This window comes from Corvus cornix, chromosome 12 (genome assembly GCF_000738735.6).
Source record: "Corvus cornix cornix isolate S_Up_H32 chromosome 12, ASM73873v5, whole genome shotgun sequence".
Taxonomy (NCBI): domain Eukaryota; kingdom Metazoa; phylum Chordata; class Aves; order Passeriformes; family Corvidae; genus Corvus; species Corvus cornix.
Window position 1 is genome coordinate 1,534,875 of NC_046342.1, and position 25,519 is coordinate 1,560,393.

The 25,519-nt window shown below is 41.6% G+C and overlaps 1 protein-coding gene across 16 annotated transcripts in view; it reads left to right on the plus strand.

Annotated features, from left to right (window-relative positions):
* Positions 1–25,519, plus strand: part of IQSEC1 (IQ motif and Sec7 domain ArfGEF 1) — a 281,533-nt gene that overhangs the window by 243,799 nt on the left and 12,215 nt on the right. For 12 of the 16 annotated variants that reach the window (XM_039559071.1, XM_039559075.1, XM_039559074.1 and 9 more), the window contains 9 exons: positions 10,493–10,654; positions 13,714–13,836; positions 14,590–14,756; positions 16,319–16,458; positions 17,980–18,009; positions 19,191–19,316; positions 20,616–20,715; positions 23,911–24,084; positions 25,262–25,438. In XM_039559071.1, the coding sequence (XP_039415005.1) occupies positions 10,493–10,654; positions 13,714–13,836; positions 14,590–14,756; positions 16,319–16,458; positions 17,980–18,009; positions 19,191–19,316; positions 20,616–20,715; positions 23,911–24,084; positions 25,262–25,438 (1,199 nt within the window). The remainder of the gene's footprint in view (positions 1–10,492; positions 10,655–13,713; positions 13,837–14,589; positions 14,757–16,318; positions 16,459–17,979; positions 18,010–19,190; positions 19,317–20,615; positions 20,716–23,910; positions 24,085–25,261; positions 25,439–25,519) is intronic. The other 4 variants (XM_039559073.1, XM_039559077.1, XM_039559083.1 and 1 more) reach the window with 1 other exon arrangement.

The following is a 25,519-nucleotide window of genomic DNA, read 5'->3' on the forward strand; positions in this document are numbered from 1 at the left end:
TTTTCTGGCTTTCCTATTTTAATAACAATTTTCAGAAGCCAAAGTGCTGTTTTCTTATCAGAGGCTCTTTGTTAGGATAGACAGTTATGGGTGGGGTAAAAGTTGAGCACAGCTGGTGGTCTAGTTCACTTAATCACTAATAGATGCAAAACAGCAGTAGCACAAAGATCCCTGGAGAATGGAGAACACACTGGAGAAAAAGTTATAGGTAATTGAAAATCACTTTCCTAGGAATTCTAGTGGAAGGTTTGGAACAGATGATCTTTAGGGTCCCTCCCAGCCCAAAGCATTCTGTGATTCCATGATTGTCACTTGATCACGGAATTTTTTTCAAACAGTAACTCGGCCTTCAGTTTGGAACCTCAGTGTTGATTAAAGAAGTGTAGTTTTCAAAGATGATTTGTAGAAGGCACTAAGCTAGAAGGTAAAGTATCCCCCAAATGGAATGGTTTCTGCAGAGGAAACTGCAAGCTTCTCTCCGTTGCCCTGGCTCTGAATGGCAGCAGTGATTCCCCCTGGCAGTGGGCTGGCAGTGTGTGCTGTTCCCATTCATTCCTTCCCAAAGGAAGGGTTGCAGGTGCGTGCCCAGAGTGCAGCAGCTCCCAGGGAGCCTTGGTCAGGCCAGCTGTGTTGAATTAGGCATTTTCTTCAGTGGAGTTGGAAAGGGATGTGGACTGGGAGAATTGCGCTAGAAACCATTCCCCTCTCCCAGGCAGAAGGAAAACACTACCTAGAAAGGTTTATTTTGCAGGCTGCAAATCCTGCCAATGCAAATCCAGCCTTTGAGACTGGTTTGCTTATAAACAAGGCTTCAAGAGGCCTTTTGACTGCTGCTTTAAAAAGAAAAACAAGGAGAAAAAAAATGAAAAAGGGCTGTGATTTCATTCTCGTGTTTGTTTTGACTGCAGGCTGGAAATACCAGGTTTACCAGTTATTGCACCCCATTCTGGTAGGATTTTCAGGTTCCATCCTGCTACTGATGCACTGATGGTTCTAAGAGATTAACTAGGACTGAGTTTAACCTCAGCAGGGTGAGGAGACGTGTCCTGCCCCTCAGCAGTGCAGGGCTGGCATTCTGTGCACGTGGAGGGACAAGTGGATTGCCACAGAGCCTTGTGCCACCAGGAGGGTGACAACAGCTCTGGGTCCCTGCCAAGCATTTGTGGCTGCCAGGTGTGTTTGTTGATAACACTGCCTGGGGTTACTGTGTCCCCTGCCCGCGGTGACACACCCGGCAGGGCCATGGCAGGGACAGGACACTGCCTGCTCAGCACTCCTGGGCACAGGGCACAAACACCTTCTGTGCTAACAAAGCAGTGTCAGCAAAATGGGGACAACATCAGAGTGGTTTGAGAACTTGTTGCAGCTGTGCCCGGTATTATAAAAGATGGGAGATAAAGGCTGGCACTGCTCAGACTCAGTTTTTAATCTAGCAGAGCCTGCAGTCATGTTTAGTAGCTCCTTTGGGATATCAGCTGTTGGAAGGCACTGTAAATTGTTCTCCCATCTGGCAGGGTTCCTGTGGCATTGTGTTTCTTGCCATGGGAGCCAGTCTTGCTGGTGAGGAGAGGCTGCAAAGTGCAGCTCATGGGCTGTTTCACTGCTCTGAGCTTGATGCCAGGGCATGGTTTAGGATTTATATCCTAATCCTACATGTACATCTTGGGGGTACATGAATGTGACACCACTTTACAGTGCTAGAACAGAGGCTGGGCCAGCAATAATTTTACAATAAATTTTCCCAGATGCCTTTCACCCCCCACCTCCCTTCTTTTGTCCTCTTTTCCTCTCTGGAAGGGGCAGATGGAGAACTGTTCCCCACGTGTCCTCAGTGCATTACAACGCTCTGTGCTGAAGAGTTTGCTGTAGCTTCTTTTATAACGGGCCATTATCAAGGTCCCTGCTATTCCAAAGTTCTCCCAAAGGATTTATTGACAGAGATAAAAAGGTTTGAGTATCTGTTTGCAATATGCAATGGTGTATCATGTTAAGCCCTGAAAGCCCTGCTGGCTTCCTTTATTGCACGATGGGGATGATTTTATTCCAAATTTAAAACCCACTGTTGATATGAATTGGATACTAATTTCAGGAGCAGACTTTTCCTAACGTTTCTAGATTCTCTGGAATGTTAATTTAAGAAGTTTTTTATTTTACTAAGCATGTATAAGAGGAATTTGCTGAGTGCTGGTGGGATTATACCAAAGACAATATTACAAATCACAGTTTCTAGGTAAATTCTTGTTGGAAATCTGAGGCACACAATAATACTATTTGTGAGAAGGCACATTTTTCATTTTCCATGAAAGCAGCTTTAACTGTTCAACAGAGGTATAAGGTTTCCATCATTTACATGTAGGTAGAGACTGAAGGTAATTTGGATCCCTATGAGCTGTTACACTCAAAGTGCTGCAAGCTTGGTCTCTATTTGAAATCCTTAAAAGTTGCCAAATGTTACTTATTTTGTTTTTTAAAAATAGTTTGGCAGGTAGTCATTAATTTAACTTTTGTAATAAATTCACTAATCTGGTGTTCTCAATTTATACCCATCATACTCATAATGAATTTCAGTTAAGATGCTGAACATACTTTCTGTATTGCTTAGAGTCAGTCTCATGACATCCATTGAGCATTCTCATATCTGGTCTCAAAACATGTGCTTTTGGACTGTCCTCCTTTCAATTTGAATTTGAAAGCTTATTGGAAACATTTCTAATGATTTTAAACTTTGTAAATGCAGATTGAGTGGGAGGGAGAAGGTGTAAATCAAACCGAGTTCGTTCTCTTTACCTTTGAACTAATTCTTTAATTTTGCCAGCTGATCCCTGATATCTTCAATGATTTTTTTGAATGGTTCGATAGAGAGAGGAGGGGGGAGAGAAGAGGCTTGGCCAGCATTTCACAACAGAGCCATTTGCTGTCCTCGTGTATGTGCTGAGGGGGACTTCACGGTTGTTGCAACATCTGGACTGCAGATTATTCAGGCACAGACGGTTCCAACAAAAATTAAAATCAAAGCACTCCATGTAACTTGTCCTTTAACATACCGAGGAGTTAGTAAGAGCAGAAGAATGTTCTTAGCATGACTCTCATTATTTCTAAAAACATTTAGCCCTAAGTGAGAACACCCAAAGAAAAAAAAGCTTTGTGTGTTTTGCTTTGTTCTGTGCGTGTTTTATCTTTTCTCCCGGAGGAGCCATTTTTCCTCCTTTTTTTTTCCAAAACAAGTGCTTTGATTAGCATAAATTATATCCTGCCCGTAGAAACCAGCTGAAATGTATAACCAATAGTAAATTGAAGCGCCGGGTTCAAATATGGGCACGGGGATTCCTTTTATTGCCATTAAAAGGCGACATAAACTTTCCCAAATGTTGGAAGCAAACGAGGCTGTGGCGAGGCTTTGCTGGAAGCAGCAATAGCCGAGTGTGAGTGTCCCTGGATCCCTGCAAGAGCCATTACCTCATCGCTGCCTCCAGCTCCGCTTAAACATTCCGGGCACACTCCTGCTCCGTGCCAGGAATGGAGCTGGGCTCTGGCAGTGCCTGCTGTGCCTCCTGGTGGGAAAGGATCCCGCGAATGGAGGAATTGCACCGCCTGAGGGGCTCCCAGACAGCGGCTGGTGGGGCTCTGGGTGCCAGGATTTAAATTCCTTCTCCTGTCCGAAAATCTCCAGCGGTCAGATTGTAAGGGTGACAAATGTGACCAGCTGCCTTTGCAGGAATCCAGGGGACACTTGGAATAGAGACTTGGGAAGGCTGTGTAGGAAAGAGTTAAGGAAAAGAGAAGGGTCCATCAGCTCCTTTTTCTTGTGTAACAATTCCCATCTACCCACTGGATTGGGGTTTTGTGGGTCGCAAATGGCAAATCAGGAGATCTTTAAACTGAAGATGTCCCTTTGACACAGAAAGTGTCCCTTTCAAAAGGAATGTGACTGTCAGAGTTTCCCGTTTGCACTCAGCAGAGTTGCAGAACTTGAAGCTGAAGTGCTTCTGTTTGGTGTAACTGCGGTGAGGGTGTGGAAAGAGGATTTAGGGCAGGGACACAAGAAGACAAAGACAGGGACGGTTCCTTGATTTAAAGGACACAGTCATCTTAAAGTGTCATTCCTGACAACAGTTGTGTAAACATGAGGGCAATACTCAGCCCTGGCACAGAGCTCTGAGAGAGGCAGCCAGTTTTCCATATGTTTTGCCCCAAAGCGGAGAGTGTTTTGCTCTGCTGGCAGCCACAAACTCCTTTCCCTGCTCTGTGAGAAGTGCAGAGATGCAGTGGGGTCAGAGGAGGTGAGAACAACCTCACAGAGTGTTTTGGTCCGTTAATTTAACTAAACTGTTTCCTTTTTATTGCCTTCTTTCTTGTGAGGAAGGAAGGAATGGGGGGGAGGAAAAAAAGCAGGCTGCCCACTGCCAAGGGAGGGAATAATGAGGAGGTAGGAAATGCTCTGGCAGGATGACTCAGGGCTGTTTTCACTAGCAAGGACATGTCCAGCCACTGCATTGCAAGTGCTTGGGGTGTGCCTCGTGTGCCTCCTCACTGTGCTGACTGCTCTGTTCCTCAAGGATGATGCTTCTCACACAGGAAAATCCTTCTTCAGAAATAGCCTTAAACTCTATTTCCCCTCCTTCATTAGAATAAGCCAGACTTTCTGCTCGGGGCCTTCAGGTGCCTTTTATACACTTTTTACCCTTTTATACACTTTTGACCTTTTTATAATCAGCTTCAATTCAGGCAATACTTTTCAGACCAGCCTAAACATTCAGTAGCAGTAGTCAATGTTTAATGTATTTTGTAATTTCCTAGCACCTTGTTAGGAAATGATGCCATAAGAAACTGGTTGGTCAGGCAGAAAGTTAGTGGTAGAACCACGTGGGTCAGTTACCCAATTTTATGAAAATACACATCTACAGAGTTTCCTCTCTTTATTTTGCTCCCACACCAAACAGAACTGGGCACTGAGATCACTTCCTGGTGAATTCTTTCCTTAGTGGCATGAGCAGAAATTAACTTTTTTTGTGAACAGAGGTTACTCCAGGTAATTTGATGTGGTTGCAAGTGTGTCCTGATCTTCCCATCTGTGGTGGGAAGTCTTGAATGAACCTTAGAGAATTAATATCATAATGTGGGAGAAATCATCCCCACTGCAGGCAAACTGTAATGCTCCTGCCCACATCATGGGACTATCTCCCTGTTTCCATGAGATGCAGAGAAGCTGGGAGAAATGTGCTGTTCCTTGGCTTATTTTCCCAACCCAGGGATTTTTTCTTGTAATTACCAGAAGATGCAATTTACACCCAGTTTTTCTTTCTGTTCATTAAACAGTTGTGCAATTGAGAAAAGCACAGCTCAGGCTTCCCACTCAGTTTCTCTCATTTTCCAGCTCTCAATCCCCATTTGCCTTGCTGTGGAGTGAACTCTGACAAGTTGTTTTGACACTAGTTTTGGTAGTATTTCAGGGATACTGTTTTTTTCCTTCTTAGCCAGAAGGTTTAAAATAGACATAGGGATTCTCTTGGCTTCACTGCAGCAGCAGTGGGCTCTTCAGCAAAAGCAAAGGAGGAGATACAACCACAGAAACAAACCTGAGCTGTGTGCCAGACTAAGGAGAATGTTCAACTAGCTTGTTATTGCCAGCTTGGTTATTTAAAAATATTTAACTTCTTAAATGACTCTAAGAAAAGTCTTAGATTCTTGCTTTTAAAAAAGCCATCCCTGTTTTTTGACGTTGAAGTAATGCTTATTTTTGTGAGAACTGTAAATATTTTCAAAATGAGATCACTGGTATCAAAGGAGATTTTTTTTTCACAGAGGGCTGGCATCATGGTTGCATTAAACTCTCCACCCCTAACATGAAAAGATTTCTTTGGCAGCTGCATGTTTGTGAAGTGTTCCTGGTGCAGTGTGTTTCTAACAGCCTCTAAGAAATGTTTGTACTTCTGGTTTGCTTGTTTCTAGATTCTCTCGTTTCCCTGTAGCAGAGGCAGGGAACCAAAAAGCATAGGTGTGCCTTCAGAAATCCTCGAGTTCCAGAAGTTTCACCAAGCTTCTCACTGTCAGTCAGGCTGGCTTTGCCCCCTTGCCTCAGTCAGCTGTCAGAGCAGTGTGTTTGTGGTTATCTACACTGGGAACAAATCCCTGGTTTAATTCAGATGATACTGCTGGCATTGCTGGGTATTGGAAATCTCCCGTGCTCGTTTGTTAATTAATGCTCTCATTTTACAGCTCTCTTATTGCCTGAGCTCTAAAAGGAAATACAAAGATTTAACGTGGTTTGGGGTGTTTGTAAGCTTTACATGTTTGGCAAGTCAGGGATGGGCAAGGCTTTCTGTGCCTCTGTGCTGTGGTTTTGTGGCAGGTTTCTTTTCGAGGTGGTGCTTGTTATTCAGTCTCTCCTCTTGGCCACTGTGGACACAGGCATTTTATCCACACTGTGGCTTGGATACTACAAATGATGGTGCAGCTCTGGGGAGACCTTGACTGGATTCAAAAAATAATAATAAAAACCAAGCCAAACCAAGCCAAGTCTAACCACCAAACCACTCCTGTCCCGTCCCTGTCCCCCCCACCCCCCCAAAAAAAAATCCCACCCAACCCCAAAAAACAAAACACAAAACAAAAAACCCCAAACACCAAAAATAACCCAAATAATAAATAAAAACCCACACACAAACCAGCAAAACACCTTTTTTTCCTAGTGCAGTTTGTCAGGAAGTCCCAAAGCAGCAATAGGAACGGGAGAAGAGACTGCTGCCAGTGCTGGCTCTGCCGCTGGGGCGCTCACCCAGCTGAGCACTGGGGTTTGCTGGGTTTCTCTTGCACCAGGACTGGCTGCACCAGTGAGCCCAGGAGATAACAGGCCATGCTAAGCCTGTGCTGATCCCTCTTACCCTCCAGAATCCAACTAAAAGCTTTTCCTCTACCAAATTCACTTTTCGGAATCACTGCAGTGTGTTTGCAAACACAGTATTTCCTAAAAGTTTCATAATAACAGTTTGGATGTGTTTGGGAAATCAGTCAGCTTTTACCCTTCCCCTGTTCAAAGGAGGAGCTGTCTCTGATTGGCTTTCCTGCGTTCCCAAACTCTGGCAGGTCTTGAGCACTTCTGGATATGGCCAGTACTCTCTAAAAAATGAGCTTATTAAAATATACTGGCTTGATCTGTGATTTTGAAGTTTTCATTAATCCCTCCATCATTTTTTTCCCTTAGAAGTCACTTTAAACGACCCTAAATGTCTTGTTATTAATCACTTTCTGGCAAGATGCTTAGTCCTTTAATCAACCTCTGAGAATCTTATGTAAATAATTTTGCACATCTTTTGGTGTTGATTTTTTCTTCTTTCAGTAGATACTTGTGATTCTTTTTGCTTTGGTTGTTTTGTTTTAGGTTGTTTTGTTGGGTTTTTTGAGACAGAAGACATTTTTAAGCTTTATTTTGGAAGCAACCTTGTAAATACCAAAAGTTCTCTGAATAAGTACCTCATCAGCTATGCAAGGTGCTAACGTTAGAGGGTTTATTTTGATACTAGTTAATGTATTCAAATCTGAAAATAACTGCTCTGCTTCTGCTGCTTCCTCCATTGCTATTTATAGCCTTCTCATCTTGCCTGTTATTGGTCTGTGTAATTAACAAGCCATCAGTGGGAATTTTCCTAATCACAAAAGACTCTTAGTTGTAAGTACAAAATGGTCTGTGCCCAACTCTGAGCAGACAGAAAGGAGGATAACTTATCCAGGTGTCCTGTCCCACATTAATCCATGACCCTTGCATGTCCCACTCTCTTCTGCATCCAGTCAGACACTTAGAAAAAGTTTGGCTTCAGTGAAAAGGAATGTTTGTTCTGTTTGAAACAGCTGCGTTTGCCAGCAGAGAATCCCTGGCTGCTGGTGTTCTTCCAACCTGCCCTCCTCAAAGCCTGGCAGACACCTGGTGTAAAAAAACACCTTGGGAAGGAGCAAATGAGTTTCTGGTGGATTGCTGGAGGTCAGCACCACAACCTCCACGTCCTCTTGGTGCATTTAGGGAGCAATTCCTTCAGACTTGGTGGTATTTGAAATTTCTGATGTTGGGGGTGACTTATATTTCCATTACCCTGTTTAGTTCTTCAATTTCTCTGGCTTTAAACAGAGGGAAAGTGCTGCTTATGTTAAAGGCAGAAAGGGAGGGCTCCCTTGAATACATTTTTCTCTGAACCTATTGTTAGCTTCACTTTTGAAGTAAAATTTCCTTGGAAATACAGCACTTCAGAACACTCTGTAAGAGTCATTTTCTGGTAAGTACTTTTCCTGGTGAATAAGATAATGTCCCATCTGGTGGGAGGTGGGAAGGAGCTTAAACCCAGTAAATCCCTGAGCCTCCCTCGCTTACCAGGTGATTGATCAAAAAGGGAAAGAGCAGCCTTCATTCTTACAGCTCAGGGGGTTCAGGTGTTATTTTCATATTATTGCTGCCAGGCTACAACTTTTGTAACAAACTGACTGCTTTGCAATAATCCTACACTGCCTTCAAATAATCCTAGCCTGCAAAACTCCCTGATATTTCACTCCAGTGTGAGGGGAGTATTGATGGGAAAAGAGTTCTTGGCTTCCAATGTTTTGCTAAATGGATTTTTAACTCTGTTTTGGACATTCTCCTCACCTGGCTTGAAGGGTATTTGAATCAAGTGACTTAATATTACCAAACCAGAGGCAAAGCTTCTTATGTGAAAAAGCAGATCCTGACTTATGCAAAGTTATACAACCACAGAGAGGCTGATGAAAAATAAGTTATTTCATCTCTGTGATGATTTTAAATGTTCAGGCTTATGCAGGTGGCAGGAATTCAAGTTGTTTTTTAGTACAGTAAGTAATGGTCCAGCATTTTCTATATGTCAGGTAAAGGTGATCTTTGCATTAAGCTGTGATTTTTTTGAGTGTTGTTTTCTGCTGTGACAGTCACTGGAGAGGAGCTCTCCTGGGTTTGTATCGCTCTGAATTTACTGGACAAACCTAGCTCACCAACAAGGGGGATGGAGAAGACTATTCCTGTTTTTGTTAGATACTGTGAATTTATATTTAGAAAGATTAAGGATTCTGAAATACAGTTTAAAAGCATATGAACATAGCAATTACATTACTTACAAAAAAGGGTACTTCTTAATATGCAGGAGATTAATTTTAGAAGATGACCGTGTGTGTAATCTTATTTCAGATGAAAAGAGCCACAAAGCCTGATGCAAGAAATTGAGATTTGAGAACTCCCTTTTGATTAAATTATATATATTTCTCTGATCTGTCTAATTCTTAATAGGGTATTAAGTATATAATAATGGAATGTAAAAGAGTAGGAGAACTGAATGATGATGCATTTAGCAATGTTATTTGCAATTAAAACCCTGGGGAAGGGTTATGGTTGTGTGATCAACCTTGTATAAAAATAGTAGGGTCACCTTGTCCTCTCAGATTGATTTTGCTTGCCTTAAAGGAAATATCTTTTAGGTCATGCAGCAAGCTGCAAATCACCCACTCTTACAGGTGGACATTATATCATAATTCCTTACAAAGCAAAGCTGGTGATGGAATTACTGGTTCTGTAAAGATTCCCCTTTAATATTTTTAAAAGGAATTACAGTTTTCTGCTGTGTTGCACTGCTGGATGATGCAGTGCGCAGTGTGTGTTGTAAGGGGGATTTTGCAGCACTTGAAAATAGAAGCAGCATTTGTCTTTATAAGCAGTATCTTTTATTGCCAGCTCTGTCCCAACCCTCCTCCCCAGCACACACTTCTTAATAAGTTAAAATGAGTGGCTTTGGTTTGCTTTGTTTTGAGATGTGAAGGTGGTTACAGCTAAACCTGGAGCTGTATAAAGAGATGTAAAATACTGCAGAAACTCGGACAGTGCTTGGCTGGGGGAGGGAAACTGGGGGCAGTGGGTGTGTTAAAGGAGAAGGAGCTAAAAATCTCAATTAGATGGGAGCTGCGCCATTTTTAATTGCTTCTTTTTGCTTGACTGACTGTAGCTTTCCCCCTTACATTTTGCACTCTCAGCTTGCAAGTGACACCACTTCAGATGTTTTTATTCATTAAGTTTAACTTTTGACAGCAGAGTGGGGGGGAGATCAGGGGAGCTCTTTGTTTCTTGTTTTTCAGCAGCAGCTTTTCAGTGCAGTTTCTGGAAGGTGCCTCTCTCCCAGCAACAGGAGCTTTTAGTAGCTGGTGTTGGGCTTTGTTTCGTTGGCAAGGGAGGCTGTTTGCATCCAGAGCTTCTCCTTGGGAGGGTTCTGGAGCAGGGGAATGTGTAATAACAGCCAAAGATGTGTCTCAAAGCTGTCAGCTCTTAGCAGTGAGCAATGTATGCAACTACATTTATCCTGAAACGACACGGGCCCGTACTGCTGGGACATTGGTTAAAAATGATTGATTACATTGACCATAATTGGCAGAACTGTTGTGGAATTTTAATCAGATGTGGTCAGGTGGAATGGAAGGAAATTCATACTTTTGCATTGTCATTTCTCCTCAGAAAACCTGAAAAAGGAGTCCAGTACCTCATTGAGCGAGGGTTTGTGCCGGACACTCCTGTTGGGGTTGCCCACTTCCTGCTGCAGAGGAAAGGGCTCAGCAGGCAGATGATCGGAGAATTCCTGGGAAATCGGCAAAAGCAGTTCAACAGGGATGTGTTAGAGTGAGTATTGTGTGGGGAAGAGGCGAGAGGGCTTTCATACTCAGACTAAATGCTTCATCAAGCTCCAGGTATTAATGATCTCTGGGTCTTGCTCTGGAGGAGGAGGAGACCACACTCCAGAGGTTGTGAAAAGATGGACATGAGCAAATACTTATTTCTTTGCTTTCTGGTTGAGTTACTGGTTTTGTTCTCGATGCAGCAAAACACTTACAAGGATTTACATTGCCTGTGGTCATGTACATTTACTGTAAATTCATGTTTTAATTTCAATGGCCTGAGACTATGTTATTTCAAAGGGTTTTTTCTTTCCTCAGACTCTCTGATAATTTACTGAATGAAACAAAATAATACTGTGTGCAACATAAGGCTTAACCAGTAACAGAACCTGAAAATAATTATTACAGCCAAATGGCTCCAATGTTGGATAAACAAGGATTTCTGTGTGTGCAGGCACATGCTGACAAGGTCTATACAAACTCTGATTTTCCAAAAGATAAGATAAGCAGAAATTGTTTTAAAACCCAAAGAAATCCAAAGCACAAAATTTCACTTCTAGCAGCTTGGTCATAAATATCTAAACCTTATGTACAGAGTAGACCAAAAGAGAAATTGCTTCATTTTAAGAAGGTGTTAATTTAAAACACTTCTTCTTTGGGACTTTTTTTTGGTACTATCTGGCATACTGACCTGTAAACATTAATACATCTTAGTCCAGTTTTTTTCAATATATTGTATAAAATTTTAGTTAGCTGTTTAACAAAACTGCTGAGAATGAAAGCAAAAACCATTACTTTTTTTCCCATTAAGAAAGCCTAGGAAAAAATCTCACCCGCAGTTTTTAAAATAACTGTTTTATTTAATGATATCATGAAAGCTGTAGTGAAATCTGCTTTGGGCTAGAGGTGCAGCCTTTCCTGAGGACTGAACACCCAGCAGAGAGCAGTGGCAGCACCTCTGCTGCAAGGCTGCAGCCAGGCTGGCACTGCAGAGCCCTGGAACCCGGCTGGGTGCAGTCCCTGCTCAGCCTGAGTCGCTGGCAGCACTCACAGTGAGCATCTGGCTTTGCAGTCTTCACTCAGACCAGGGCAAGGCTTCCCAAAGAATGGGGATTTTTACTTATTTTTTGAAGAAAACAGCACAGATTCAGGATGAGATGAATTATGATCTCAGATGGTCTTTAAGGTCCCTTCCAACCCAAACCACTCTGTGATTCCATGATGCATTTTGTGATCCTGACAAATAATTTGCCCTCCCCATCTCAAACAGACAGAAGCAGAGTTGTGTCTCTGCTAAAGCAGGTGCTGTATCTGTGATGAGTTGGTCAGAACAAGGTCACAATCACCTACCTACAACCCCCTAGCAATCCTTTGATTGAAATTAACTTGTCCTTAACTAAGGTGTTCCAGCTACACTTTGGGGTGAGGAGCACCCTGCGGGCAGTGCAGTTCTCTTGCAGTGCTCTGAACCTTGCCTGCCTATGGGAACAAGGTATTTTTCTTTAAAAAACAACAGTAGGATAGTATTTCATCTTAAATATCACATTTATACATGTATAGATTGGAGGGAGATTTTACCAAACTGATAAAAACCCTAGAAAGATTTTTTCAACAACAGAAGATCCTTTTTGTGTTACAAAATTTACTTTCAAATTACTTGCTTTGATTTGTGATCAGGTTTCCTAGGTCCTGCAAATTGGGGTGTTTTAACTGCTTGAAATCTTTTCACTGGAGCTTAGAAAATATTCATGCACACAGCCTAAATTTGGGACCAAGAGCTGCATTCTGGGCCAGCTGTAGCTGCTGCCTGGTGATGGGTAACAACACCGCCCATGGTGGTAAACCTGCTGTCTCCATAGCTCATATAAATGTTGTTTAATTCCCCTCCCCACCCTGTTGTTGGCCAGCATGTTCCTAGGGGTCCTTAATTGTGCTAATTACTTCATTTTGACTCCAGCTTGTCTGCACATGTGCTTTGCACCTTGGAATGAGAAAAGGACTTTTGGAAGTGTAACAGAACTTGCAATAATGGGAAGCCTGTGAGCATTATTGCAGAACTGATAATAAAGTTTATGTGAGGATTGGAAAGGGTGTGAGAAAAGCCAGGCTCTTTGTTTCATTGTGCTTTTGCATAAAAGGAAAAATACTAAAAGCAAGAGGAATAAATTACTTGCTGTTAATCTACATTAGCTACAGTGTTACTGGAAGAAAAATATGAGCTACTGCAACTTGTCCTTGTATATCTATACATTTAAGAAAAAGCTCTTAAAAGTAGTGGTGGATAGTGCTTTCTGTGGTTTCTGCATTACAGTGCTGTTACTTGCAGTGATTCATGTCTGGTTATTTCAAAAACTAAAAGCTAAGCTTAAGGGAAATTTATAAGCCTCTGATTTTAAAGCAGTCTTTAAACAAAGTATTAGAATGACATAGTTCGTGCTGCTGATTATATTAAAATGGTTCCCTTTTGTTTTTTGTCAGCACTGTATTTTCAGAGCAAGAAAGTAATTATTTCTCCATAAATATTAACTGAAAGTCATGGCAAATGACGGGGAGATGAGAATTACAGTAATAATAAGGGAGTATCCAAACAAACAAGGTTATTTTTTTTCTCTGCATTTAAGAACGTTCCTAGACACAGAGCCATTTGGTACAGATTATTGTGCCTGCTGCAGGCTGTCTGAGATATGGTATTTTCAGCAGTATGAACTATTTATTATTGTTGGAGGCATTGTGATAGTTGATTGGCCTGGAAGCACAGAACCAATAATTATTCATGGCAGTGGTACATCACTTACAGTGGTCAGCCATTTGTCGTTCCAGCAGCTCTTCTGTTCAAAAAACACAAGGCTCTGCTTACATGTGCACATTCTCATTGATCTGTTATTTTCAACCTTCCTCACAGCTTACCTGCAATTACTGCAATTGCTGCTGAAAGTTTGAAAAACAATTCCATGAATCTTTGTCAGATGGAAAATCAAAAGGTTTTCTCTGTTTCAAAATCTTACCTTTGGTACTGAGTTGTTAGAAATGGAGAGACACGATGTGAATCTGTTTTTGTCCTAGCTGTGTGGTGGATGAGATGGACTTCTCCACAATGGAGCTGGATGAAGCACTCAGGAAATTTCAGGCCCATATCCGTGTCCAAGGAGAAGCCCAGAAAGTGGAGAGGCTCATTGAAGCTTTTAGGTATGATGTGAAATAAATCCCTCAGTCACCAGAAACCTGCTGCTTTACAGTCAGACTGCAGAACTGGGGAACTTGGGCATAGCCAAGTTACTTTCCTGATTACTTTCAGTGTCCTCACGGGCTACAAACACTTTCAAGTATGTCTTGTTTGGGGGGGTTGCTAAGTATGGAATAGGAGGTTTCATTTGCTGGTGGTGTTGATGTGTGGTATTTGTGTTAATGTAAAGAGTTTTCTCAAAAGTTCTTTCTGGCATCAGTTGAAAAGATACTCAAGGATTTTTGAACAGCTCTAACAATATATTTGGATTTAGTACTTTATATGAGTGGAACTATAAGACCATGCACTTTTTAGGGTATGTATACTCCTAACTTTTCATTAAACACTTCAACAACAGTGGAAGAAAGAGGAGTAACTTACCAGTACTGACACAGCTGTGTGCAGGGCAGGATAAGATGGAAATCACCACATGGCAGTAAGCCAGAATCAATGCTCTATTCTTACCTGGTGTCGGGGTATCGTCACTGAAAAATATGGGATACAGAAGTTATTGTAGTAAGTGAAGTTACAGTGGAAGTAGAAACAAACTCCTTGCACGCTCAGGGATTGCCTTATGAAAACATGAGGATGGAAAGGTAAATATGTGTCTGGAAAGGGACTAGTAGCTTGCTGGGGCTGTGGAGCACAGCAGTTGGGTTATTTGGTGAATTTGAGCAGTGCCTCCCAGCCCTGACAGCCTCCCCTGGTGTTCCCAGCCAGCGTTACTGCATCTGCAACCCGGGCGTGGTGCGGCAGTTCCGCAACCCCGACACCATCTTCATCCTGGCCTTCGCCATCATCCTGCTCAACACCGACATGTACAGCCCCAACGTCAAACCCGAGCGCAAGATGAAGCTGGAGGACTTCATCAAGAACCTCAGGGGTAAGAAACCCTAAGGACAAAGCTCCTAAAAGCTTTTCCCTCTTAACTGTCCTTGGAGGGACACTCTGTGTCTTCTGGGAGCAACTTCATGCTGCTTGCACCTGACTGCCATTTGGACAGACTTGAGTGATTTCTGTAACAGCAAAACCAGAAATAATTTGGTCATATTTTGTCATTTTTATCTTGTCTTTCTTGAGTGGGTGAGTGTGTTGTCAGGATCTTTCATTTTAGGACCGGTAAAACCAAAATACTTGTGGTGTTCTGGAGTTTCAGATCTTGGAAATGAAACTCCTGTTTGGTGATTTTATTCCCTGAGATTGGTATAAGGCAGCAATGAACGACCTGTGCTTAGCAGATGTTTCAGCTTAGCAAAGTTTAAGTCAGTGCTGAGATTTTATTGTAAAATCCACAAATACTCCAAAAGGCCTGATACACATCTCTTGGCATAATGCTGCAGTTACATTTGTGGAGTTAGACACAGAACATTCTCTCTGAGCTCCGGCGTGCATGCCAGCAGTCCTTGTTACTGCAGGCATTTTGTAACGGGCTACCCTGCTGCAGCTCTAAATCTCTGCATCACAAAGGGTGGGCTGTGGGAGGCTTGGCCATGTGGGACAGAGCAGACGTGGTTTTGATTGCTTCTGTCTGCAAACCAACTGTATTTTATCACTGTGTTTTTTATGGGAACAGTTGTTCCACTGGGTGACAAAATATTCTACCTTTGCTTCTGAATGGGAGATAAGAGTTTATCGCTTTAAAAACTTGTTTAGAAAAGAGACGTGCATCTCCCTGTCCCCAGAAAATCCAACTTTCAGTCACTTACTGAAATTGGACTCCTTCCACCGCTATTAAAAATTCAGGATCAAGCGTTCAAGACAGGGTGGCATTTGTTAGATAGAATGCCATGCCAATGATAATCACTCAGTGCTAAACAATAATATTGGATCTGGGCTATTTTCTTGATTTGTTTTTCCAGGGTAAATTAGTTCTTTTTGAAATCTTGTAGGAAATATTGGTTAAATTAATTTTACTGGGTTTTCATAAGGTTCTCACATAGGAAATTATTTCATGAACAGCATTGAGTCATATTGAGACAGAGGCAAAATGAAATGGTTCTTCTGCTTCCTCCCAGTGGTGTATTCCTACGACAATGCCATATGGAGGTTTTATTGTCTAAAAAGGAATTTAACTCATTGTAGCTTTAATACCAAATGTGAAAGAAACAAAAATCATATAGGAAATCAGCCTTTTTATGTCCTAGTTTTAGATTGGACTTTTAAAACAAAACAACCCCAAACCTGTGTGATTTCCATGAGTGTCTTGGTGTATGGGCAGCGACCTTCTGGACCAAAATCAGTGCTTAAATCATGTTCACACCACTTCTTCTGCCTGGGTGAGGCGGCACAGGGACACACAGGAGGTGCTGGCTGGCATCTGGGAAAAACCAGCACAAACATCTGCAGCCAGGCAACACTGGGAGTGCAGGAAAACAGTGATTGCCCAGGGTTTTATCCTCGAGTGGTGTTTGTCAGAGCCCTGCTAACAGAAGCTTGGCCCTGCAGGGGTGGACGACGGCGAGGACATCCCGCGGGAGATGCTGATCGGGATCTACGAGCGCATCCGCAAGCGGGAGCTGAAGACCAACGAGGACCACGTGTCCCAGGTGCAGAAGGTGGAGAAGCTCATCGTGGGCAAGAAACCGGTGAGTCCCCTCTGCTCTGCCCTGGGCCACTGGCAGGACAGAGCAACTGAGCTGTGCTGCTCACCAGTACAGACTGGTCTGTAAATGGCAAAGGGCAGAAACCGTCCAAATAATTCCCTGCAAGGTTGACTTAAATTCTGGAGTATCCATGCAGATGAATTTTGTTGTTGCAGTCATGGGTGATGATGTTAGGAGTCTTAAAATTCTTTATGTGAAGCTTTACAATTCTGAAATTACACTGAAATAAGTGCATTTTAGGCAGTTCTCTTGTTGATTTCTAAAGAATGAAAGTGCTTTGTTAATGTGATGTTATAGAGAACCATATTTCAAAACTTGTGCTGTCAGTTAGGGCTCCATAATTTACAAGAGTAACAGAGAACTTCTGTTCACATCAGCATCTTTGTCACCTCCACTGCTGCCTTCATGACCTGGGATTTGTCAGGGGTCATTTTATCTCAGGACATATCTGGAAATCAGATCCCAGGGATTCTGGTGCTGGGTTTGAGCATGCAAACATAGGACTGTTGTGGGACAAGTCCTCAAATATTTTGCTGTATAAATAAATCTTCAAAGCATCTTTGGAAAAGGAGAGAGAAAAGAAAGACCACAGCATTTTACTGTCAATTCAGGAGCACAGAGGTTTTAAGACCAGTATTTTCCATGCTAACCATGGTATCTAATGTGGAGAGGGACCAGTGGATGCCCAGCCTTCCTGAATTCAAACCTTCGTCTCAGGTGTCACAAAGGCAGCCCAGAACAAAACCAAAAACCCCAAGACCTGCATGGTTTTGAAGCCATGTATCTGGTTTTTACCATCTCCAGGGAACTTTACTGCAGCAGGGTCTGATGGGCTGGGGGATTTGTTCTTCAGGAAAAGAAAAATCCCAAGATGCTCCCTATAACTGTTAAAGAGCTTTGAATTGTAATCTCTTCTCAGACAAGCCTCAGTCAGCAGATGGGGGAAGGGAATGAGGGACCACCAAAAATCTAATTTAGGTCTGTTTCCAGTAAAGAACGTGCTGAGGAGATCTCTTTGAAGAAGAAGAGGAAAGAAAGCAAAATTTTAATAAAAGCTCGTAACTGTTTTTGAGAAGAAGGGAAATAAATACTCTGAAGTCAATACTCAGGCACTTAGGCTTTCGTATGAAACTTTGTTTCTGTAATTGGGGATTCAGGTTTATATATAGGCTTCTGTGGGAGATGGTTTATTCCCATGGTTCTTTTTTTATTCAGACATGTGCCAATTCAAATCCTAAAACTAATCCTGACCTTGTAAATTAAATGGGATTAAGAAAACAATGCCCTTGGTGGAGTCCTAGCTTGAAGGATTCTTCTGGTGGGAGACTTTTTAACTGTGTGCAAGAAAATTTAGGAAACAGGCAACAGTCTTTATTGATAGCTACATTTGTTTTTACTTTATAGGCATTTAGTCATAGTCAGAGCGTGCCGTATTTACTTGCTATGATACAGTTCTGTGTTTCTCTGAAGTTTAATCAACTTGTATGTGTCTTTCTACTGTAGATTGGATCTCTGCACCATGGACTTGGTTGTGTAGGTATTTCTCTCCTACTCCTTGAAAATTTATAGTCGTTGTAACTGGCAGCATTTTCCTAAACTGGCAGTAAGGTGTTCTGCTACATTTTAGAATTTTAAATTACTGCTGTTCTTTCAGGCAAAATTTTCTAAGTGTTATAGGAAAAACTCTCCAAAGTATAAAGAATTTCTTAAAAATGTATTTCCCAGAGGCTGCTTAATTTATTGCCAAGGGTCTTCTAGACCTTTTAGTACACTTTTTATTTATTTTATGTAATATTATCACTGTAGAAATTAGCCAGTAAGGAATAAACAAATCATTAAATCACAGTTGCACCTCACCTTTCCACATGAGCTGTGGTGTGTTTATTCTTTCTGGTCCACTGGAGAATTGAATGATACTCTGGAAAGATACTGCCAGTTAATTTTGAAGTTCTGAACAGTAGATGAACATTGAAAATATTGATGCCAGATTTAAATTACAGGCATGGTCAGTAATAAAGCTAAAACTGTTCTTATAATGCGCCAGTTTATGGATTTTTTTTGTGTTGTTAATCAGATCTCACCATCTACATTTGAAAGAAATTAAGTCTCACTCAGCAGCTTCAGAGATGCCTTCAGCAGACATTTCAAATAAAAACATGGAAACTCAGTCTTGTTTTTCTTGCTGGCTTGAGAAAACAAGACATATTGAAAATGCATTTACTTTGTCCTGATGTCACCATCTCCCTGGTATTAGGGAATGAACAAACTGAATTAACTCAGTGGCTGACAAAAAGTAACATACAGCATCTCACAAAATCTAAAGTTGCTTTACATCCTTCTAATGATAATAAAAATACTCGTGGAAGAAACCATCCCTTGCCTTGAGCTTCCACTCAGGTTAATCTCAAGTTCTTCCATGTTTTTATCATTTCACAAAATAAAACTCTAGCCCCAGTAGAGCTTCCACTGGCATCCCTGTACAGGGCAGCAGGCTGTTAAGAGAGCATTTTAGAGAAGAACTTTGATGAAGTTTGAATGTAGTGCAAGTTTGTCACACAAACTCCTTATGTTCCTGTTGTTGGTTCTTTGGTTGAAAGGTCTAATGGGCTTAGAGGTAAAAATATTTGAAGTATTAAAAAAGATTCTGTGTATGAAAAATGCTCTTTGTTGGCTAGAAGTTGTTATATGAACCATGAGTTTTTGTATTATTGCAGGTGCTCTCCCTCCCCCACCGGAGGCTTGTTTGCTACTGTAGGCTGTTTGAAGTTCCAGATCCAAATAAACCTCAGAAGCTTGGATTGCACCAACGAGAAATATTTTTATTTAATGATCTTCTCGTGGTATGTATTTCCAGGCAGAGAGAGTGAGGTATTCAGAAATCCTATCTCCATGAAATCACTGGCAATCAAGTACATGAGCATTCCTAAAAATAAGTATCTGTTGTATCTGTTTCCCTGTACTCCAGCAATCCTGGGATGATTAAGAGATTTATATCTTAATTTTTTAAACTCTCTATAATTTGCTTTTAAGCTGAAGCCTTTTCTTGATGGCTACACTCTTTGTAAGAAGGTATTTGATGCAGTAGCTTTTACTATAAAGAAAAAAACCTCACCTCCAGTTCACCCCTTGCCCTAATGGATAAACAGAGACATTATTTATTCCATGAATAATGAATTCAAGGTACCTGTGGAAAACCAAAATTACATCCTACGTTGTATTCCCCAGATGTTCTATAAACCAGATCTGTTTGTGCATTGAAATAGGAATAGGATCTGTTGAAACAGATTTTACAGGTGACTTTACTTTCCAGTGTGCACTTATCCTCACAGACTTTAACTTGACCCAGTCTTTTGAAAAGCAGACATACAGAACTAAGGGACAGCTTGGAATTATGTGGTTGATTTACTCTTAAAAATAGGAAAATTTGTTGCACTCCATTTGGAATGTACTTGGCTGTTACCTGAGAACTGAGACCTACACTAAATACTTCATATTTTGTTATGAAAAAGGCACACCTCACACACACAATGTATTGTGTGTAGTTTTTTACATACCTGCAGACCCTTTAATCCTTTTGCTTCTGAGTGTAACCTGGGAGTTCTAAATGGGAGCCTGAGTGGAAACTGGTGGAACATTGTCACCTCTGGTTACAGGTTTTCTGCTATTTTTTATTACTTCAGATATCAGTAGTTTTATCAAACTGTTTGGGGAATAATATAGACAAAATTTGGCAGTGTGGTAGCACCTAAATCTGGCGGGGCTTAAGGATAATTTAAATATATTTTCATTTTTTGCTAGCACAGAAAGGATGCACCGTTATTTTTGGCTTTGGAATTTCAAGAAGTAGAGTTCTGGAGAAGAGAGAACACGAAGGCTTTGTGTCTGGATAAAATATTAACCCTTCTGCTTTAGAGAGGTGATGCTGCAGAGCTCTGGTTTCTTCAGTAGCAGGAAATTAAGTACAGCAGTTGCATTTAAAAAAAAAAAAGTAAAAAATGACAAGTGCATATTTCCTGACAGATTTATAGCTTTCTTTTAAATAAAATTTTTTCTCTTATGCTAATTCTTCAGAACAATAATTTTCCACAGGCACATTTGGTAGAAGGAATATTTCACTTTGTTTATTTGATACCTTTCAGGTGACCAAGATTTTTCAGAAGAAGAAGAATTCTGTTACATACAGTTTTCGACAGTCCTTTTCCCTCTATGGAATGCAAGTTCTTCTCTTTGAGAACCAGTGTAAGTATTTCCTCTCTTTTTAGAGCACCACTTTGTTCATAAGTAAAACAAAAATGCTGTAAGTGAAAGGGATGCACAGGGCTTGATTCAGAGTTTAGGAATAAAATTGCTCTGGTTTTAACTTGGTTCTAAAGTTTAAAAGAAGATGTGTCAGCATATAAAACAGCAAGGCTGCTGTTAGAGTTTTTTGGTTGTAGTCAGAGCCCAAATCTCCCCAAATGTGTTTGTGATTACTTGTAAAGAATAAAATGATTGTCAAGAAACAAACACATCTGTGGCTGAGTCAGTGGTACAGCTAGCTGGAACTGAATGGTAATAAATAATGACTCTTATAATGATATGTGTAATTCAAAACACAATTTATTTTCTTGATTTGTGGCTTAACTTTGCCTAGGTAAGGTATGCTGCCTCAAATTTAAATACAAAGCATAAACTTTGATTTTCCGACACCTTTTGTTTATGTCTCTTGCAATCTGCATCAGTCCAATATTCTTTTTATCTTTAATGCTTCTTAGACAAAAACCCAAATAATTTGCTAAAATCCTGCTGCTGAACCCAAAGACAGCATCAGTAGTGAGAGCAGAGCAGAGTTGTTTGTGTGGAACATGGGGAGACAGCCTGACTGAATTCATGGTCTGTGACCAAACCTTCACCCCCCTGATAAATTGGGTACAGCCCAGTGTGAGCTGCAGTAGTTCCTTTGCTTTTCTGTCATGGAAGGTTCTCAGTTTTGCCTTGTCCTTGAGAATGTGCTCCCTAAAAAGCCACTGTTGTTACTGAGTCAAAGCCTCTGGAGATTTCCAAAGGGAAGGTTTTGCAGAGCTCACAGCAGCTCTGTGGCCCACAGATTATTTCTGTGCTTACACATGCATTCTCCCTCTCTTGTGCACACATTAGAGGATATAAAATTCACTTTTGGAGGGGAAGGCCAACTAAGTCTATCCTGGATTCTACTAAAAATAGAAGGATTTATAATTCTCTGATGCCGTGTTAAATAAAATAAATATATTTTTAAAATACAAGCATGCTAAGTAGAAACACTAATCAAATAAACTTAAAAATATCTATACGGAATCAAGAAGTAAAGGACTGGATTCCTCCCAGTGAACTGGAGACAGTTTAACTGAGGCACTTCAGCAGGGCTTCTGAGTTGAATTCCCTGCAGTGAATCAGTGAGCAGACTGTACTGTAGTGTTGGTGCCTCTTAGGTGGGGTGCACTATTTTCCAGTTGGGGAAGAGATGTATTTGTCCCCTGTGATTTGTAAAATTCAATATTCTTGGTCTCCCCTGTCCCCAGCAAGCTTTGGGCTATTTTGGCCAGAGCTATGAGGAACTCTGTGTGGAGCAGCTGTCACAATCAGCTGGTTTCAAGGGAATAAAATTCACTGCTGCTAAAGCAGAAGCAACAAAAATATTGGTTTGGCTGCTGGTGAGGCTGAACAACATGGCTGGAACTGGTGATAGAAGAATGGACTTTTAATGATAGAAGTCAATTATGTTGAGGGATGGGTGAGCTCCAGAAGGGAAAACAATGTCACATATCTCTAGTAAATAAATAGGCCATAAGGGAAGTATATTTTACATTCTCAGTCGAAATCACTAACAAAATATAGAGGGGGAGCAGATCACTTAGGAGAGAGTGTGCTGAAACCCAGAAATACTGATGTGGGTGTTTCCTGATGCCTGATCAATACAGTGCAGAGAAGTACCTCTGGTAATTAAATATGTGTGTTTGGTATGTGGAAATTCCTTCTTGGTTCATCTGTTGGGGCAGCCCAGGTGACTTTGGGGATGCCAGCTTTCCTTATTTGGTTTCATAAGCATTTTTATTTTTCCCCTGGAGTGGTGCAGAGCTGTTTGCTGCATTCCCTGTGCCAGTGCTCCCAACATCCCACCTGAGCCTGCCCAGCACTGGGGACTTTGGCTGGTTTTCTGTGTGAGGTGTTGACAGCAGATCCCAGCAAAACCCCCAAATCCTTCCTCCCTCCTTCCCCTCTGCACCCTCTGAGCCTCGGGACAGTTGCTCTGTTTTCCCTGAGGACTGTAAATGGACTTGCTTCACTTTTAGTGGCAGCTCTGATCTGGGAGTTAAGGTACCCTAAAAAAGCCAAAGTTAAGGTATCCTAACAAAGCCAAGCACCTGCACTGGTTTCTCAATAGTTGAAGTCTTGTTGAAACCTCATGGCTTTGAGGGAGTAGAGTGCCTCACATCATCTGCTGGCTCTTGAGGGAGAGAGGTTTTAGTACATGGGAGCCCTTGAACTTGGGCTCAAATACTTAAATAAATATTTGAGAGCTTTAGCAAGCCAAGAGGGGAAGGCAGCTGAGTAAAAGAAAACATGGAGTTAAAATGCACATGTTGAGGTTTGCTGACACCCCATTGCTCCAGGACTCTGCTTCAAGCAAAGACTGATTCTGTTTTCTACAGCAGAACGTATTTTCATTCTGAGTATCTTTCTGTAAATGAACCTTCTGTCTCAATCAGGAGATATTTCTGACCAGCTGTTAAAATTGCAGAAGTACAGCTAGCAAAGAGGCAAAGACAGTTTGCTGAAAAATCTGCCTTTTATTATGAAAATGTCCATCATATGGGTCAAAAGAGGGGTGAAAAATCCAAACCAGTCCTTTTACTTCTTCAGTATGTGATTTCACAGGTGATGTTAACTTTATTTAAAAGAAAAAAAAGGAAAGTGGGATGTACAGGGAAGACAACTCAATAGGAAATACTAAATCTGTACCTGCTTGTGTGTTTGTCTTCCTGCAAATGGTGAGTTAAAAGTCACAGTTTGTAGCACTTCAAAGGTCTCCAAGTAGCCTTTAAACTCAGCAAAGCTTTGGGCACAAGTGGGTAAAGTAGGTCATGGGACCTGTTCCATGAAACAAAAATTATCCCCTTAGTTTCTTGCCTTTTTTTTTTTTTCCTGCTGTTTTTCATATATATTGTATATTGTATCTTAAGGGTAGCAGCTACATAAAGATATCTCTCAATATTTGTTCAGTATTTGACAGTTAAGCTGTTCCAACGTACCTTAGGGATTTTTATTCTAATTCTGTGCCGTCAGACTTTTATTTCTCTGACTTTGTATTCTCTGTGGTAATATCAGTAAAAAGCTTTCAGTTTTGGTGGGTATTTTTATTAAAAGAAAAGCAATTGGAATAATCAGAGCTTAGTTTGTCTTGACTTTTTCTTCCAGATTATCCCAATGGCATTCGGCTCACGTCAGCTGTTCCAGGAGCAGATATCAAAGTACTCATAAATTTCAATGCACCAAATCCTCAGGACAGGAAGAAGTTTACAGATGATTTGAGGGAGTCGATTGCAGAAGTTCAGGAAATGGAAAAGCACAGAATAGAGTGTAAGTACAAAGGTACATATAATAGAGCATTTTTCAGCTAATCAAAATAAGAAAATTCTGAATATGTGTATAACACATTAGAACTCCTTAAAAGTTCAAAATAATGTGGGTTTTTCCATGACTTTGACTCAAGAAGGAGGAAAAACCAATAATGCCTTAAGCCCCAGCTGAGTTCATTGACTCCTATTTATTGCAGTGTAGCTGCAATAGAAGTTTATCCTGGACAAACTGCAAATAACAATGGACAGAGGAGAGCTGGGCCTGTGATTTGTAGCATAAATTACAGCAAGGGTTTTAGGGATAATTTGGACAGAGGACAGATGGATCTGTGATTTGTAGCATAAATTACAGCAAGACTTTTAGGGATAATTTGGACAGAAGGGAGATGGATCTGTGATCTGTAGCATGAATTCCAGTAAGGATTTTGGGGGTAGTTTACATCACACTGAAATGCTCAATGATAGCCCTTCCAATAAGCTGAATTTTTCTTGGTTTCCGTGTTGCTATTCCTGTAGTCCGTAAGTGTTGGAGAAGTCCGGCGACTTCAGCGGGGGGAGAAATGCAGCACAGCCAATATGGTTGATAAAAGCAAGCTCCCTTTATTAGCAATCCAGAGGCACTTATATCGTATCCCAGCTTGTTAACTCTTTATTGACTCAAACCTATCAAAGCGCATTTCTGCTTCTACATCATTAGACTACATTGGCAAGCTTCTACTAGTTAAGTTATGATTAAAGAACTCGGAGTTCACCCTCCCTTCTCCTGGCCTTATCTGCACAGCTGCACATCCTCAAAAACTCCCTTTTTGTTCTCAGGCCTGTTTCTCACGCAGGCACTTCTCATGGAGGGTTTTTCTCATGCAGGCCTTTTGCTTGCAGGCTTTTGCTTCTATAGTTACTGACTTGTTCCCTTTATCAATAATCCATGTCCCTGATCCTCTAATCATTTTGCAGCACATAAGGAAGCCATGGTACAAACTGATGTGTTTTGCTGGCAGTCCCGTGAGTGTCTAAACATGAGATTTCACCCCATTTTTCCAAAAGAGGCCCCATTCCACATCCAGCTGTTGGCAGAGGGGTGAAGCTCCTCTCTGGCCGTTGCTCCCCTGCAGACACAGGGACGTTCCCCATCGTTTTATCCCAACAAACACCAACTGCAAAATCCCTGTGTGTGTGTGTGTGTGTTGCAGCCGAGCTGGAGAAGCAGAAGGGGGTGGTGCGTCCCAGCATGTCCCAGTGCTCCAGCCTGAAGAAGGACTCTGGGAACGGGACCCTGCCCAGGGCGTGCCTGGATGACAGCTACGCCGGGGGCGAGGGGCTGAAGCGGAGCGCGCTGAGCTCCTCGCTGCGGGACCTGTCCGAAGCAGGTAAGCACTGCCTCTCCTCCCTGGCTCTCTGCATGCAAAGCTGCCTCCACCATGCCCACAAAGCCCAGCTCGCTCTGGGCC